This window comes from Tauraco erythrolophus, chromosome 4 (assembly GCF_009769465.1).
Source record: "Tauraco erythrolophus isolate bTauEry1 chromosome 4, bTauEry1.pri, whole genome shotgun sequence".
In the NCBI taxonomy this organism is placed as follows: Eukaryota; Metazoa; Chordata; class Aves; order Musophagiformes; family Musophagidae; genus Tauraco; species Tauraco erythrolophus.
Window position 1 is genome coordinate 18,739,947 of NC_141468.1, and position 19,076 is coordinate 18,759,022.

Consider the following 19,076-nt stretch of genomic DNA (forward strand, 5'->3'; position numbering starts at 1 on the left):
TCTGTGAGAAGAGGCCCCATGTTGGACAGAGCCAGTTCCAATGAGCTCCAAGACGAACCTGTCACTAGCCAAAGCTGAGCCCATCAGCGATTCTGGTGGTGCCTCTGTGATAACATAATTAAGAAAGGGTAAAAAACATTGCACAGCATCTGTGAGAGAGGAGAATAAGTGAGAGAAACAACTCTGCGGACACTGAAGTCATTGAAGGAGGAGGAGGTGGTGCTCCAGGAGCAGAGATTCCACAGCTGCCTGTGGTGGAGACCATGGTGAAGCAAGTTGTCTCCCTACAGCCCATGGAGGACCATGGTGGACCATGGTGGAGCAGAGATGCACCCTGCAGCCTGTGGAGGGATCCCATGCCAGAGTGGGTGGAGGTACCTTGATGGAAGCTGCAGCCCATGGAGAGCCCATGCTGGAGCAGACTCTTGGCAAGAACTGTGGCCCATGGAGAGGGAGGACCACACAGGAGCAGGCTTTGTGGCAGGACATATCACCCATTGGGAGTGGCACAGATGAAGTGTTATAAACTGACCACAACCCTGATTCCCTATCCTCGTATGCCACTTGAAGGGGAGAAGGTAGAAGAGTTGGGAGTAAAGTTGAATCAAATTTTGAAGCTGGTACCGCCAATTAATTTGTATTATAGAGGAACTAAGATCTTAACCACTGTACTTCTGTATTGCTCTGAGACATAATTCATGAGTTTCATGAGCTTGGCATGTTTTTCTCTTTAACTGTGTTACTAGCTTTTTCCTCCACCTGGAGTTTTGCAAACTCAAGAAAGTCAGTTACAACTGTGATAGGAGGGAATATGTACAGCCTAGTTTAATTAGAACAGAGGACTAGGGGAATCAACAAACATCTTTCCAGTTAGATGAGTCAGCACAAGTAGAAGGAATGACTCCCAGCTGTGTGTGTTGCAGCTGAAATAATGGACAGAAAAATAAATGAATAAGCAAAACATCGAGTATAGTGAAGATCAAACTTACCTGTTTTCAAATCCAAGATGGCATTTTCAGGTTGCAATTTCAGGTGTATAGGGAGGAAATGATACTTTGAGAAAGAAAACAGTTTCAGATTTATAGATCACAGTTGGGAGTTGCAGTAGCTGGGGAGAGACTCATGATTGGAGTAGTAGTGTAGTAGCTCTGTGTTGACTTTCAGTGTTAAAAACATGAAGATACTTTTACAGTGGATGTTACAGATTAAATAATTGAATATCATATTGCTGTACTTTGAGTACAGTACTACTAGAAATACCAGTTAACTTTCTTTAAATAAATAAATAGAACAGTATGTAAGCATTTGGAAAAAAAAAAATGAATACAGTTTTCATTGTCAGAGTAAATGAAGAAAATGAATATACTGTTTCCTAAAGACGCTGTATCCTGGGTATGATACATGACTAATACAGGAGTATGTCAGACTTGTATAAAAGGTACTGTCCCAGTGCATGGGATAGTTCCTCTGTCCCCAGAATAAGATTATGGTAAATTTGAATTCTATGTAAGACTTTCCATTCTTTCAGTTTTGATGCTTTGTTGCACTACTGAGGATCCTTATGTGCTGTTTGAGAGACAGCGCCAACACGATGAAATGGTTGCCTATTTTAGTTGGTTATTCCTGTGGAAAATCCAAAATTCAGAGAATTATCCTTGTTTCCTTGTCAACACTCTTTTGTTTTATACACTGATTTCTAATTTGAATACTGTGAAAGTGCTACTGCTAGGCCAGTAGAGAACTTTGCTAGAATTTTTTTAAATAGCTGCTACTGTGGTCAGTTAGAGGTGATCAGAGCACAGAATAGAATTTTTGATACCGTAAATCACTATTGTTGGCTGATGTACTATTACCAACAGAATTACTAGTGTATAATTTTCCCTTGTGAACTTTTAGGTTTCGTACTTTATGGCAGGTTTATAGAATTTAAAGATGAAATTGCAATTCAGTTTTATAAAACAAAACCAAAAAAATGTGGAAATATAGTCAAGAAAGCAAATATAGCCCATTTTTTTTAATAAAAAGAAGTATGTCTCAAGATACGTAAAAATGAACTGATGTTCATCCTTTTACTCCAATGCCAAGTGAAAATTTGAAGTCAAGTCCAGAAAAGGACTTGACTTTGACTTATGTTGGAAAACGTTCCAACATAAGTGAAAAATTTTTGGGGATGATTTTTGGGATAATTGCTTAGTTCTCCAATTGATTTTCGTAAAGGAGTTATTCAAACAATAGCAGTTGAGATGAAAAATCCTTTACCCTTGTTTTCTGTGTAGGTAGTGGTTACATGAAAATAATTTTACATATCAACTTTCTTTTAAAATATATTAGTAGTTTTGTTTTCGTAAACCTTTCTATATAGAAAACTGTAGCAAAATAAATTGAGTGTAGTAATTGTTGACCAAGTATTCAGAAACATTGCTGTGTATTTAAATAATGTCTTTATTTTAAAAGATTTATCACTTTGGGGTTAAAATGGAGATATCTTTCTCTTTCTCATTATTTCAAACTACAGCCTGTATTATAGAGTTAATATATTCTAACAAATACATGCAGATACCCTGCCATTTTAGCTATATAGTTTGTGTGTTAGGTTTTGATTCATGATATTAACTGTAACCTTGGGTTCAGAACAGTCGTGACTCCATTGAAGTAGACTTTTTATTTCTTGTGCTGCTGTAAGGTATCATTCTGAACTTCTAAAGATCAAATTCTTATGCTGTCACTGATTAGGGTCTGAATTTTCCAACATAATTTGTGATAAAATTGTAAATTTATGAGAAAAAAATCACCTTAAAAAATCTCTAATGTGGCACATTTTGACATTTAAGATGACAGCCTTTTAAAGCTATTTAGACTTCTGCAATAAAGATGTAACTTCAGGGGCACTAGATTAGCAAGTAGAGAGCAATTGATGCAGTAGTAGCCGTAGGGCTTACTGTTAGAGATAGGGACTTGAAGTAAGACTAAACAATGTGATGATTTACTTAACTGTAGAAGTAGACCTTGGAAATGTAAAAAATGAAACACAAACATCTTGAGAAAACATGGAAAAATACATGGATTGAGATAAGTGATTGAAGGAAAATATTTTTTTTTTCCCCTCACAAACTTATATTCATATATGATCTCTTCTTCAGGATAACTACACGTTTGCACAGCCAGGAATTCAAAAGAAAGTGAAAATGTTGGAAGAACTTGTTAGTCGGATCGATGGTAAGTCTTAAAAGCTAACCTAATGTCTAACTGGTGTTTCAGTTAAAGTGTTTAGTTAAAATGTTTGTAAGAAGTCAAGCCAACATCACTGCAGTTACCTACAATGGTGAGGTACTGTTGCCTTCCTCAGGTGAGGAGTGGTACTCAGTCCATTTGTGGCACGCTGGCCTTTGCAAGATCACTGTCGCGTATCGTTTCAAAGAAAGCCACCAGAGCGTGAGCCACTTTCCTTACTTTTTATTAAGGCAATGTAATCAAAATTCAATGGCCATTTCTTTGGAGCAGAGTAATGACCACATAGAAAAGGCAGCCAGTATTCATTTCACATTAAGCTCACTGATTGTTGTAATTCGAGCAAGTCACCGTGGTTGTTTATGGTTGTCCTTCGGCACTGTGTTTTGTGCCTTTGTGCATCATTTTGCTATTGGAATGCCTGAATAATTTCTCTGTGGAATCCAATTAATTATGAACTCTGGAAATAACATCTTTAATATTACAGATAAATTACAGTGTGTGCAGGGGTAATTTTAGATTATGCTTTCATGTTTTAGCAGGGCACTTTGAAATATTTTCTGCCTTCATCCTTAAAATAATTCCCTTCGTGAAATGCTGACTGTCATATTGCTAGAACAGAGTTTAATTAAACGAAATGCAAGAGATAACGCTTGCCCATTCTAAACATACTCTCTTGATGGTTTGTTAAATTAATGAACAGAGTATTAACAAAATGTTACCAAGTGGAACCAGGCATATATTTGTGACACTAGCCTGTCAATGATGAGACAGAAAATATTTCTTGTGTATCTTAATATTTGATAATCTTCTTGGAAAGATTAATTCCATCTTTTCATTACATATACTGTGAATTTTTCTTGTGGCAGTGCTTACCGTAGCAGATTTTGGTTTCGCCTGCACATATTTACATCCTGAATATTTGATAATGCTCTTTGTGCCCTTTTGCGATGTTACAGTATTTTTAATGATCAAAAACTAAGGGCAGGAGAACAATGTTTATGTAATGTTAAACTATCAAATGTAAATGTATGTAAAACTTTTTGTTGTGTGTGAATTTTTTTTCGTTTAAAGTGTAAATAAATGTGAAAAATGTAAGGACATACTTCTGTATATAGCGTCGCAAAATATTAAATATATTTGTAAAGCAATGTATTTTGTTACTTCAAAAATAAGTGCTTTCAGTGTGACTTTTCGTATGCCATTTTATGCTTATATCAATATTGGTGTTTACACTTCAATAATTTCTAAAAGCAAATGATTGTATATTAAATAAAATGCATAATTATAGTGTCTATAAATAGACTTCCTGAACTTGGTCAATGAACGTTTATGTAAACGAATTATTTAACCAAGTATTTAAAATGAAAAATACTGTTCTGATTCTAAACCTTGTTGTTTTGTTGAATTAAAATACTAAATATAATACAGTGTATTATTTTTTAGTTTGTAAGAAAGAAATGCTGAAGTCTTATTTGTACCTTCAGTGCTTTAGGGGTATAGGTAAATAATTTTTCTCAATGCTTAGATTTGAGAAGCATTATTTTTAAGGCTTTACACTTAAATTTAAAAAAATAAGACAGTTGTAGCAAATAAATATGTTTTCTTAAACAATCCTTTACCAAGCTTTGTAACTGAAAGTAAAGTGTGGCTTCCTGATTTTTGTCTGATTTAAAATGATTTTGTGAGGTTTTTATATGAATATGTAATAGGACATTGTTGAAGTAGCCTGACATGGGAAATTGTTTTTGTCTTTCTAAATGTGGATCCAATTTCTTCTTTGATTTTTTTCATCTAAATTCTATAATATTTAGAGGCAACCAATATAACATGTATTTTACTTTGAGCTATACATTATGGCAGATTTTGTGTCAATGCCTGTGACTGTAGATAACTGGCATCGTTTTCTAAAAATGAAGATGGATACTGAACAATGTCTTTTCTACACTAGAAATTTTTTCTAGTAGGTTTTAGTAGACATTTGCTAGTTAATGTGAATTTTTTCACCATCTATCCTGAATACTTACAAAGTAACACCTTAGATTAATCTTAACTCTAGATTGTTTACATGGTTGAGAAGTAGAGGATGGTTCCCTTATTTTGAGCAGTACTGTTGGAGAAAGCAAGACCAAATCCTAATTTTAAGGAATTGATCACCTTCTAGCAGGTGTATCAAAAGAAGTGTGGCCAGCAGGTCGAGGGAGGTGATTCTGCCCCTCTACTCTGCTCTCGTGAGACCCCACCTGGAATACTGTGTTCAGCTCTGGAGTCCCCAACATAAGAAGGACATGGAGCTACTGGAGTGAGTCCAGAGGAGGGCCACAAAGATAATTCGAGGGCTGGAGCACCTCTGCTATGAAGACAGGCTGAGAGTATTGGGGTTGTTCAGTCTGCTGAAGGGAAGACTTTGCAGAGACCTTCCAGCTGCCTTCCTGAACCTAAAGGGGGCCTACAGGAAAGCTGGTGAGGGACTTTTTACAAGGATGTGTAGTGATAGGACAAGGGGCAATGGATTTAAACTGAAAGAGGGGAGATTTAGATTAGATATAATGAAAAAATTTTTTACGTTGAGGGTGGTGAGGCACTGGAACAGGTTGCCCAAAGGAGTTGTGGCTGCCCCATCCCTGAAAGTGATCAAGGCCAGGTTGAATGAGGCTTTGGGCAACCTGGTGTAGTGGAGGGTTTCCCTGCCCATGGCAGGGGGGTTGGAACTAGATGATCTTTGAGGTCCCTTCCAACCCTAACCATTCTATGATTGTATTTTACAGTATGTGTTGTCTGTATGACATACCTGTAGCATATGTAGAAAAGATGTTAAAGGAAACTATTTTAAAAAATAGTGGGGATTATAATGCTTCAGAGTGAGGGAGATTTCATTACATGTTTTTTCATTGTTGTCGTGGTTTAGCCCAGCTGACAACTAAATACCACACAGCCACTCGCTCACCTTCCCCCACACCTGCAAAATGGGGAAGAGAAGTAAAGGCAAAAAGGGAAGGAGATTTGTGGGTTGAGATAAGAACAATTTAATAATAAAAATATATGAATATCTATATAATGATAATAATACAGACAAAAAAGTGATTTACAGTGTAATTAGTCACCACCCGGTGACCGACAACTGTCTCATCCTGGTAAACGATCCCGAAACAGATAAGTCCCAAGACTGCAATCCTGGACAAGCGAGAGGCCCGAAAAGAGAATGAGAGAGAAAGAGCACTCCAAGAGGTGGAGAGAGCCCTCCCAGAAGAGCAAAATCCCTTCTTTCCGGTCAACCCTCATCTATATACTGGGCATGGCGCTGCATGATATGGAATACTCTGTTGACTGATTTGGCCCTCCATCTTAAGTCTATGTTTAAATCATAAGGGGAGTTGTGGGCCCTCTGTCCCGGCCATGCTCCCCCCTGTCCTGTTGTGCCTCTGCACACTGGTGAGAACACAGGAAGCTGAAAAGTCTTTGAGGTCTCAGTGCCAACTATAAACATCAGTGCGCTGTCAACATTCTTCTCATAGTGAATCCCAGACTAAATCCAAAACACAGAGAAAAACTAACTCTGTCCCAGCTGAAACCATAACAACTGTAGAAACTCTGAAGTATTTTGAAAAGCTGTCATTGCTATTTGAAAAGGAAGGCAGTAGATTGATCTGTAATTGATGTTATGGAAGCCTAGAACTAGTTAGGTTGAATGGGGTCTCTGGAAGTCAGTGTTCCAAACCTCTGCTCGTACCTCTCTGTCTAAGAGGACAGAGCCAACCTAGATCAGGCTGTGTAGAGTCTTAGCCTGTTGAGTTCTGAGTAACTCCAGGGATGGAGATTCTGCAGCCTCTGTGAGTAAGAACGTTCTCGAGTTTAACTACTGTAATTGTAATATTAATATTTTTTTAATATAAATAATTAGAATTTTTGTTTATGGAACTGATGTCCGCTGCCTCTTATTTTATCTCTGTGTACCTCTGAGAAGAATCTGGCTCCATCTTCCCTACACCCTCTCATTAGGTAGTTGCAGCTGTTCATAGACTTTTTTTAAAGCTGAACAAACCGCAGTTCTGTTAGCCTCCTTTCACGTGTAAAGTGCTTCAGCTTCCTAACTACCTTGGTTGCCCTCCACTGGACTTGCTTTTGTATGCCACTGTCTCAGAATTGACATCATGCTGCAGATGTGATCTCACAAGTGGTGAATACAGAGGAAGAATCGCTTCTCCTGACCTGTTGGCTTCTCTCTTGTTTAGAAAGCCCAATATACAGTTGGCCTTCCTTTCTGCAAGGACACACTGCTGACTTGGGTACAGCCTGTTGTTCACCAGGACCTCTTGTCCTTGACAGAGCTGCTTTCCAGCCATCTGGTGCCTAATCAGTGCTGTTGAATGAGACTGTTCCACCCCAGATAGAGGACATTTGACTGTCCTGAACTTCAGGAGGTTCTTGTCAGCCATTCCTTCTGCGTGCCAAGGTCCCTTCAAATAGTAGCTCTGACTTTCAACATGTCAACCATTCATCCCAATCTGGTATAATCTGCAAATAGAGTCCACTCTGTGCAATCATTAGTTACTTAAGGTGTTTCACACTATTGGCCTCAGTATTAGCCCCTTAAGGATGCCGTTAGTAATTAGCTGTCAATTGGACTTTGTGCTGCTGATCACAACCCTTATAATACAGTTGTCCAGTTAAAGTTTTGGATAGTAAAAGATAGGCATTTTCCAATGTACTTAGGGCTGTTTCTTTTTGTCTAGAAGACTGTCTGCTCAGTTACTTTCTTTTGACAGAAAAATGCACCAAAGTACATGTAAGATGAAAATAAAGTTTTAGTTGTTAGAAAGGTGATGGTGGATGTGCACTGTTGTCATTTCATAAACTTTTGGATGCCTCAGGTATGGATCCTGACCTGGTTTGCTTTTTGACTGAATCACGACATAGCTGAATTAAATTATGTGTTATTCTGCTTTACTCTTTTCCATTTCTTTTTGCTTTTGTCTTTTTGTTTTTATACTGGATCTGCTACACTGTAGCTAAAGGCAAACATATAGTTGATATGAATTCAGTAACTTTGTTTTTAAAAAAGAAATCTTTCAATCTGTATTTACTGTAAATATCCAAAGTGCTACTTAAGGTTATTGTGGAAGAAAATAATATTCCTATTGCTACTGTGTCACATTATTTTCTTGATGCTGAGTAGCTGCAGGAAGAGAATCTTAACTTTATAAGTAGCTGCGAGAGTGGATGAAGCTTGTACAACTTGTTTGCTAATAGTAATGGATTACCAGTGTATGAAAAGTGATGCTTGCCCTTCAGAGTGTTAATGTCTTATGTTAGTGATTCAAGCAACCTTCATTAACCCAGCCTTATGGATCACAAATCTTCTCAAAGTAACTGTCCTTGTGCGTACACTGCAGAACATTGCAGTAGACTTCAAACAGTCAAGCTACTCTGTTTATCATCTCAGTCTGCTTAAACTCCAGAAAGTAATTTTGATGAATCATATGTTTAATGGAATTTTGGAATTTGTTAATAGACGAGATGGAATTTGAAGATCAAACATTATTCAATCTCGTTTATCTCCTTGTTGTCATCATTGAGATATTGAGAGGGAAGATCAATAGGTAGCTCAGTAATACAAAGAATCTTCTATAACTAATAATCTTTTCTGTTTCCTGTAATGTCAATAGAGCTTTTCTGCTCTAAATCATGAACCATCTCTCATGGTTTCTAAAAGGTCATGCTCACATGGCATGCTGTCTTCCACTTCTGCTTCATTTAGGCTTGAAAGCAAAGAAATGTGGTGTAGGAATGCCAAAATTAATTCAGGATTTGTGTATCCAGAATTTACACGTTTAGCATTTGACTGGTTTCATGCTTGGTACAGTCTCAGCTGTTTCAGTTTGCGGTTAGACATCTGGTAATTACATTAGAGTTCAAGGTAACCATTTGGAGAAAGCTGAGCATTTGTAGATCAAAGAAGTCTTGGATTTCCATAAAAATTGGTAGAAAATGTTAAATTTGCATGTCATTCCCTCTAAATTAGCAAGAAGGCAGTTCTAGGAAAGGAAATAAAATAGCCTGTTATAAATTTATTTGTATTTATGTCAGCTTCTCAGTAGCATTACAATAAACTATAAAAGCAGTATTAATGACTCAATATAAATATTCTGTATCTTCTATGAGGGTACATTTGGGATTATTTTTTTGACATATTTATGGAAAAACTTCTGGGGTTTGCATCTGTTCTGCACACCCTGATCTGTGTTTTCTTGTAGTTAAATAAATTCTGTCTTATTAGTGTTCCAGATTCTTGCACTAGTAATCACCAATCTTATTGTAGAATTGACTCTTGAATCTTAGTAACAAGAACTGGAAAAATAAAAATGCAGAAAATTATTTTTAAAAAAAGGAAAAAAGAAAGAAGTTCTTACTGTTACTGTGTGTATTTCCCCCCTCCCCCACTTCTTTTGAAAAGGGAAATAATGTGAAAATACCTAAGAACATAGAGAGAGTGCTGCATTTTGACTTTCCCATAAGGAAGTTCATTGAGAATTAAGCTACATTTTTCAAAAGGTCACTAATATTTCAGTATTTCTGCTATGTCCACTGTGAGCGCATCTTCTGGGCATCTGTTTTGGAGAGTTGCTACAGGTATTCTTACATATGATATTTTAATTGGGACAATTTCTGGTTTATTTCCATTTTAATATTATTTTTAAAATTATAAGAAAAAGGAAGATATTTTTAGTAAAAAAATTAAGTTGTTATATTTGAAGTATTTTAAAGGATGATTGTTCAAACACTATATAGTATCGTTTGGGAAAATATTTTTACTTATACCTAGGTGCAGTTAAAATGTTCTTTCACCTTTTAAAACAATGTTATATTAAGGATTTTACAAGTCCTGTTCTTTTAATTGCTGCCACATTGTAAATGTATTTGTCTAATTTGTATTTCGTTTTAAGTGAATGAAAAATGAGCTTTGTTTTAGTGTTCTGAACAAACTAATCTTGGCTCCACTAATCAGAGTTTATTTATTTATTTCTGTCTTGAGCTACAAATGTCTTGGTGAGTTGTCTGCAGTTCTGTAAATAATGCCACAAATAAGGACTTGTAATAGAGTACTTTTGTGTCATGGCCTTAAATTTATAGTTAGCATATATTTTTTTTCCATTTATGCACATAGAAATTCAAAATATGAATCTGTTGTATATATTTGTGTTCTGTGTATATATGTGCAGATCAGGTTCTTCATGAAACGTAGTCAGTTGAAAACTTTTCACTTTTATATGTATTTTTTGTTTATCTACAGTGAAAGAGCTTATTTCATTGCACCGTTCTGTGTGCTTCTCATGTTTTGAAATATTTGCTGTAGATTTGTCTAAAAGGTTGATTGATACATCTAAATATTTCTGTATCATGTTACGGTTTCTTATTTAATTGGAGATGTTTATAAAACATCCTTCATTAGAATAGGGTTAGTGCTAGTGGAATTATCTTTTCTAACGTCTTAACTGATTTCAGAGCTGCGTGTTTTTTCTGGGCTGCTAAAGTTTTAAATCTCCAGGCTTTACTTGGGATTCCTACAGTTACTCCTCTGAATGTTATGTTGCATTCATGTTTGGCATTTAACGAGTTCTCATCTCAAGAGATAAGATCCCTCTTCCCATGGAACTGTTCAATGCTTCAAACACAAACATATCATGGTTCTGCTCAGAACTTAATTTCTGATGGTGAGCTAAGCCCAAAAAGTACTTAGAGATAACTGTTGAGTAGTTTTGATAGTTCCATAATTTCTAAAGGACGTTCAGTTTCTGTGCTGATTGAACTTTTTAAAATGCAGAGAAAAACTCTCTTGCTTTTTTGTTTAGGAAAATCTGAACCTCAAAAAGGCAAAATGTCAATGAAGACTAATATGTTTTTTTATTAAACAACTTACTGTTGTTTAACAAGAACTCACATAACAAGTGATATGTTCAATATACTGTGATAGATATAGATTAACTAATTTGTTTTTTAATTTGAATCTTGAGCATTCATACCATGAACTGATGATGAAAGTGTGGTAATAGGTGGTGAGATCAATCTTGGTTATGTATTCAATCATGCTAATGATTTTTTTAAAAGTATGGTTAAAGAATACTTAATTGTATGTGCAAAATTATGTTTGTGTTTAATTATATTGTAAAGCATTTTAGTGATACATATAATTTTGAACTAGGATTGTGTCGAAGTATCTGGAAAAAAGAGCTCTGCTGAAGCATTTTGAATTGGAAATGGAAATAGAATTTATTTGGACATTACTGCTGCTGTTGAAAATTAATGATTAATAAGGACCTTCTCTCTTGATCTGTCTTTATATGTGAGCTTGTTGCTGAAGTGATTAAAAAAACTTGTAAGCATTTCATAATTATTTTAATGAATTTGTGCCATAAAGTTATTTTTCATTTTAACAAAGACATCTTATTTAGCTCACTAGTAGTTATTTTTTATCTGATTTTATGGTTGTAATTACTGTGTTATAGTTTAATCCACTCTTAAGTGCTGCTCACTGGGCATTATAATTATTTAATCTCTTTTAAATCATATTTTTACGATTTTCAGTGGAGATTATATTTGTATGCTATTACAGAGTTCAGAGATCTTAGCAAGAGTTGAGACTGCCTGTAAAATAATTTGTAAATTCCTGACCTCTGTAAGCACTTTAGCTTTTAAATAGCCAAACCTTAATATTTTCATGGCAAAGTTAAAAAAAAAAAAAGGGAAGAAAAAGGAAGTTTAACATGATGGGAAATTTTAAAAGTGTTAGGCATAAACCGTGTTAAGACTGTACACAATTATGATTGAGAAGAATAGGCTACAGAAATCCAGTGAAATGGCAATGTTTAAATAATCTAAGTGTATTAGAAAAGATTTCAATATTTTGTTACTATATTGATTGAATGGATAGTACATATGAGCTGGTAGTGGATATGCTGGTTGTAGCGTCCCTAACTGAATGAATGCGGTTGCATGAACTGCTCCATGTTCATCAAGTATCTATGAGTCTAGACTGGAGCAAAATGTGCTACTAAACGATGGAAGACAAGCATGGATGACCATATCCATATGGAGACTGATGTGATCAAAGGGATGCTTGATCCCTAGAGACACCTAGAAGCTCGCCGGCGAAACTTAGGAAAACTAGTTTTATCGAATGTTTGTGGTAACTCAGAGGTGAACCTTAAGCAGTGACTGCTTTCAGGAGGTTTTGGGTTCATGACTGCAAGCTTGCAGGGACAACTCGTGTGGGTGATACCATTTCTAGTAAGCAGTGTTCCTTTACAGTGTGTAGCTTATTTGTGTTACAGTACTGTCTTTTTTTAATAGCTACCCACACTTTTAGAAAGTTTAGCTAAATAGCAATAAATACCTACTGTAGCACTGCATTAAGTAGAATAAAATTTAGTTGGTTGGCTGCTTTGCACGATTAAGAAAACAGTACTAAAGTTTTGTAGATGGAAACTAGTACTTGGAAGCTGTCAAGTATCAAGTCACAGCACTATGAGGAAACTGGAAAAGAAATGTTACTTTACACTATTTACTTAGATTGTATGTAACATCTCATACTTGTAATGGACTGGGCCGTGAAAACTTTTCTGTAGTAAAAAAGTTGCAATATTGCACAAAAAGGAAAATGTTGTTGCCTAATCAATATCACAAAAATAATGGCAGTGCAGTTTACTGGGTTTAATCAAATGGTCAGACAAATTCCAGGCTTGCAAGGACATCCTTTGTGAATGAATTTGAGATTAAAGCATGTGATTTTCTTTTTTAAAATTCATTCCTTTAATCATCAGTGGCAAAATTTAACTGATGATCTGGTGTCTCTAGTAAAAGGTAAATGTTTGCGTGGTAGCGTATGGGAGAAATCTAATGAACCGTGAGGTAATGAAAACACTGTAATATTTTGACTATTTTTCAAAACTGCCTCCTAAGGAAAAGAAAAAGTTCTATCAAGTTCCTATCAAATTCTACAGCTGAAAACTTTCTGGATTTTTATCTTTCGTACTGATGGAGAGAAGGCAGGAAGAGAAACTTGAATCACACTGGTCTATTAATCATTTTTTAAAAAGATATTTGGAAAGATGTTAAGTTGTACTTAGTAGCAAGAGTTAACTGAGGAAAAAAAAAAGAATTAAATAGTGACTGAAGACCTTGAGTATCTCTGAAGTAATTCTTAGTTATGCATAGTAGTCTGTCTCCGCTAGGTTCCTCTAAGTTTGTCTCCTGCCAAAGAAATACTGTTTTTTGATTACTTTAAAAAACTTCATGTCATTGTTAGATTCATATTTTTGTACAGGGAATCTTCCAAAAGAGTCATTAGAGAATTAAAAGACAGACAGGGTCCTATGTTAACAGACTTTATGTATTTCAGAATGAAATCGTTTTAATTTTTGAAACAATGGTGATTCTGGGTATCATACTTTCTTATTAGGTGCCTGTGTTACTATCTGTAAGTTTATAGATCATGATGTTTATTTATTTCTTTGCAGTGTCAGTTGTTTTTAAAAATAACAAGGTCACTAATTAAAAAAAATTAAGATAATTAGACAGTGGAGATTTTCGCCTGTATTAGGCATGGAAATTGTTTTCTGAAATGTGTCAGCGCTTCACGCCGTTTGCTTTCTTCAGCTTGTTTTCCATTGTGTTAGTCTCGAATGATTAGTCTGTAATGCTTGCCTTTATTGGCATGGTCCAGAAAGGAGAAAATCCTGCTAGAGTGCTGCTGGAAAAGAGGAGCTCTAGCATGTTTCTGGAGCATGTTTTCGTATGTTAAGGAGCAATGCACAAGCATCACTCTGTGTGTAAATGACAATTCAAATAAGCTTCTATGGCAAAGGTTGGCTCATTATGTTACTGTTCTTTTTATTTTGGTACCAAAGGGGTTACTCTTGTAGCTAAAAAAAAACCAAGTAAATTGTTATAAATGCTTTTTATGTACAAAACATATTTTTGGTATGCATCTATATAATGTATTTTATTCTTTAATCAGAAGACTTGCTTCACCTAAACTTTATATATAGACTTATTGACAGTATTGGGAAACTTACTAAATGTAATTCTTGCTTCTTTTGAATTTTGTTAAAAGAACTATCTTTTTTTAAAAAACTGTAAAATAACTTTACTATCAGAAACTGCAGTAGAAGTATTTTTTATAAAATACTTGGAGTCTGAAAGCTGACAGTAATTATATATCTTGCTTGTTCATTGCACACACGTACTTATTTTCACTGGAATGGAAAATGTAAATTTAGATTATGACTGTCCAAATTACCTTTATCAGCAAAATAGCCTCTACTCACGATTACTTAAAGTAGGAAGAATTAGTTTTTTTAGTCAGTGCATCTTCTATTCCAGTCTTGCATCAATTGTATATAATGCATAGAGTTTAGTAGTCTATTTTTCAACTTGTTTAAACTAGAAAGCAACTTTCAAGAAATTCATTATGCCTGTTAACAACTGTAGTTGAAATATCACAACTGGCACAATTTATTATTCTTCATTACTTACTTTCAGTGCCTGCAAGCAACGAAATGAAACATGTTTCTGCTGTGTGAAGAATAAAAATATTTGTGAGTTAGTAACTTCAGTTAGAAATAAAACTGACTTCTTTTGCATCCTGCTTGAGGTAGTGGATTATCTAATTATAGTAGTCTGCAATATCAGTATCTAAATGTGACATTTAAAAAAAAAATAGTATCTCATTTCAGTATATTTAACTTGCAGTTAAGTTTGCCTAGAGCAAAGGCAGGCACATGGTCGTGATTCTGTACTTGTCCTGAATAACTAACCTAATAATGGTGTGCTGGATGAAAAACTGGCTGAACAGCAAGGCTTGAGGGGTTGTGGTGAACGGGGCTACATCTGGCTGGTGACTGGTCACCAGTGGTGTCCTTCAAGGTTTGGTTCTAGGGCCAGTTCTGTTCAATACTTTTATCAATGATCTGGACACAAGGAGTTGAATGCACCCTTAGCAACTTTGCTGATGATACCAAACTGGGCGGTGCTGTTGACTCTCTTGAAGGACGAGAGGCCTTGCAGAGGGGTCTGGATAGATTGGAGCATTGGGTAATCATCAATGATTTATTTAACGTTTGAAAATTTAATGAGAACAAATGCCAGGTTCTGCACCTAGTTCTGAATAATGCTGGGCACAATTATAAATTGGGAGAGGAGAGGCTGGAGAGCAGCCCTGCAGAAAGGAATCTGGGGGTGCTGGTTGCAGCAGGCTCAGTGTGAGTCAGCAGTGTGCCCTGGCAGCCAAGAGGGCAAACCCCATCCTGAGGTCCATGAAACACAGTATAACCAGCTGGTCAAAAGAGGTGATTATTCCGCTGTATTCAGCACTGGTGCAGCCTCACCTGGAGTACTGTGTGCAGTTCTGGGCCCCACCATTTATGAAGGATGTGAGGGTCTTGAATGCCTCCAGAGTAGGGCAACAAAGCTGGTGACAGAGCTGGAAGGAATGTCCTATGAGGAGTGGCTAAGGACTTTGGGCTTGTCTAGTTTAGGGAGAAGGAAGCTGAGGCGTGACACCATTGCTCCCTGCAGTTTCCTGAGGAGGAGAAGCGGAGAGGGAAGTGCTGATCTCTTCTCTCTGGTATCCAGTGATAGGACACGTGGGAATGGCTCAAAGCTGCATCAGAAGTTCAGACTGGACATTAGGAAGCATTTCTTTACCTAGAGGGTAGTCAAACACTGGAACAGGCTTCCTAGAGAGGTGATTGATGTCCCAGGCCTGTCAATGTTTGAGGCATTTGGACAATGCCCTTAACAGCATGCTTTAGCTTTTGATCAGTCTTGAATTGGTCAGGCAGTTGGACTAGATGACATTCCAACTGAATATATAATATTCTATTCTATTCTGGCTTCATTAGCATGTTTCAGAAGAAGGAAAGTCTCCACTGTGCAGAATTCCACGACTTTGAAAAAAAAAAAGTGACCCAGTTTAGCAATTCTGCTGAGGAAGGGCTACCGAGTGAGCCCAACAGGTAGCTATTGTGTTTGGATAGATAGTCGTTGCACTTGCACAGGTTGTGCAGGGTGCAGAACTAACCTTGATACTGCCTGTTGTCTCTCCGCCAGCTGGGGCAGCTGATGAATTTTGCAGAAAGCCTGGGAAAGAAGGGTGTGAAGGTGGTGGGAGGATATTTGGTTTATAGAGGAAGGAAGAAGGTTAGTCACAGTCGTGAGTCTGGAAGGCTGAGGCTATTATCATGAAGTTCTCATGTAATTTTAGAAACATCAACAATATGTAGGCACAATATACAGTGGTAACTCTGTAGAACTTTTCCTGTATACATAATGATGAGAAGGACAGAGATTATCCAGTACTTGATGAGATCACTTAAAAGAGCACAAGATCATTACCTCTCCATCCTTGTTCTCTACCTTTTCACATCCCATAGTGGCAATTCAATCTATTGTGTAGCAGAAGTATCTAATTGCCTGATTACTGTTATACATAGAAATGAATCATTTAAAGATTCACACATCTTTATATATAGCTATGACTTGAAAAGTTCCCAGGAGAAATAACAGATAGCTGTAAGATGTGCATAAACAGTTTTATGTATTTGTCTATATTTATTTTACAGAAAGATATGACTTTGATCCTTGATACATGACAGATAGAGACTGAGAAGTGCTGTGGAGAAATACCAGTGTTTTATACATTTTCGTGGGTATTTGTCTTTAGACACCATTGGAGACAGGATGTTGTGATAGGTGGATCTTTGGTGTAATGTGTTGTGACTGGTCTTATTTTTTAAAAAGTTCACTGTTGATTGTTTTTTAAATCTAAAAATTTTCTACTTCTTGCTTCCATATTGAAACAAGTGTATTATATTGGCGGACACTTTCGTATAGCCACAAAATATATATTGAGAAGAAAAATGATTTTAATAACTTCAGTCTACATTATAATTTAGTATAATTTAACTTCTGCTCCCTTAATCTTTATGTAATGTTTCCTGTAACAGGACTACCATACTCATTGGGATTTTTTTTGTTCATTTAATATTTTAGTGCCTCTTTAGATCCTTCTGAGAAATGTGAAATTTGGAAGATCAGCATGTACTCATTGTCTTAGCTGATAAGACACCTCTGTTAATGTGGATGAAGGATAAGCTGGGTAGCAAAATCTCCCAAGAATGTATTTGTATAAAGAGACAGTAAAAATGTCTTATTTAAGCTTTAACAAAGACTACTTGTCATACAGTTATCCAAAATAAGACTTTAGCTTTTCTACAGTAGTTGTCATTTACACCACGCCAATGTCATACTGGAGCCTGTTAGCTAAAACCTGTTAATAGAATGTCTGTGGGGTTTTTTTGAGGAAATTCTGCTAAATTTGTAAAAGCCATGTAGTAGATTAGTTCCATTAGCTCTAGGAATAACCCACACAAGTGATTATCACAGCTTTTAAATAGTAAACATGTTACCATAAACACAGTGTGTGCGAGTACTGCTTTAGAAACAGTTGATTTTTGCTGGATTTTATTTGTATTTATTTGTTATACTAAGAAATTATTCAAATTGCAAATTATTTAAATTTTTTCACTGAATTTCCTACACATTAATTTCACTCTTTTTTGTGTCTCAAGTGAATACAACTTGTACATGTACTTTCCTTATGTTTCTTTGCCTTGTTAATTTAATGTTATCTTCTTTTTATTACCAACACTTTATTTTTGGAAGCCATTATGTTATTTGCAAATGTTGTTTCTTGTAGTCTTGCCCCACATAGTTTGTAGCCTAAGAAATTGGTGAGGATATATGTATCTAATAATTTCACTTTATAACTTTGTATGTTTTTTTGTGGTATATTGTAAAGCTCTGACCTTAAGATAGCAAAACTGAGAGCAGTTGCTTAAGCCATCTAGAAGCAGAAAAATAAATCCAATGTAATGTTCAATTACTCATTTCTATTTTGGGGATTTTCATTCATTTGTAAGAGTTTACGTACATGTACACCACATTTTTTTTCTTGGGATTGGAGGAATATTTCATTTTTTCAAACAATGCATTTGATACTTAAGGACTTCAGAAAAGTTGCAGTAAAATGTCTTGTTCTCTGTCTTCAGAACAAGTTCATAAGCACTTGGATCAGCATGAGGTGAAATACTTGCAGTTTGCTTTCCGTTGGATGAATAACTTGCTGATGAGAGAAGTCCCTTTACGGTGTACCATCAGGTTATGGGACACATACCAAGTAAGTACTTTTTATAACCTCCATAACTCTGATAGTGTGTTTAGGACATCCCAGTATGTTCGTGCTTTTTTTTTCTTGAACCTTTTTTTTTAGTGCCATCAGAGAATCATCGTAACAGGAGAAAAAGCCTTCAGTGATCATTACCACTTCAAAACATTTAATGTCTTCAGTCTTCTTGCCCTTCAAAACCAAGCACTTGACGCCATGATAATTTATAGTACTAAAATGAACACTTGCTCAAAGCATGGGTTAATGTCAATGCTCCCTTCTGTCTCTTCAGAGAAGGAAAACATTGAATTGTGTTTAATCAATGCCCTCCATTGATTCCGAGTTCCAGGCTTACTGCCCATCTGCTTAACTGCTCAGTTCAATACTAGATTCCAGTCTCCAGTTCTCAGTGCTCATCTTTCTGTCACGTTGTCTGTCTTATTGTTTGTTCAGACAGAACTCCTTATGTTACTGACCTCTGGTTGAGGTAATTATTTTTTCTCAATAATTTCTTGCCTGACTGTCGAGTGAAGGAATTGATATCAGAGAAAAACTGTTTACCTGTTCTTAGTTCTGTTACTTGATGTTCTAGTACCTTCTGGTTGCAATTTTTAACTATGTATTT

The 19,076-nt window shown here is 36.0% G+C and overlaps 1 protein-coding gene across 5 annotated transcripts in view; it reads left to right on the plus strand.

Moving 5' to 3' along the window:
* The window catches only part of TBC1D22A (TBC1 domain family member 22A), a 186,786-nt gene that overhangs the window by 84,304 nt on the left and 83,406 nt on the right, over window positions 1–19,076 (plus strand). For all 5 annotated transcript variants that reach the window (XM_086610308.1, XM_086610309.1, XM_086610313.1 and 2 more), the window contains 2 exons: window positions 3,141–3,216; window positions 18,336–18,463. In XM_086610308.1, the coding sequence (XP_086466434.1) occupies window positions 3,141–3,216; window positions 18,336–18,463 (204 nt within the window). The remainder of the gene's footprint in view (window positions 1–3,140; window positions 3,217–18,335; window positions 18,464–19,076) is intronic.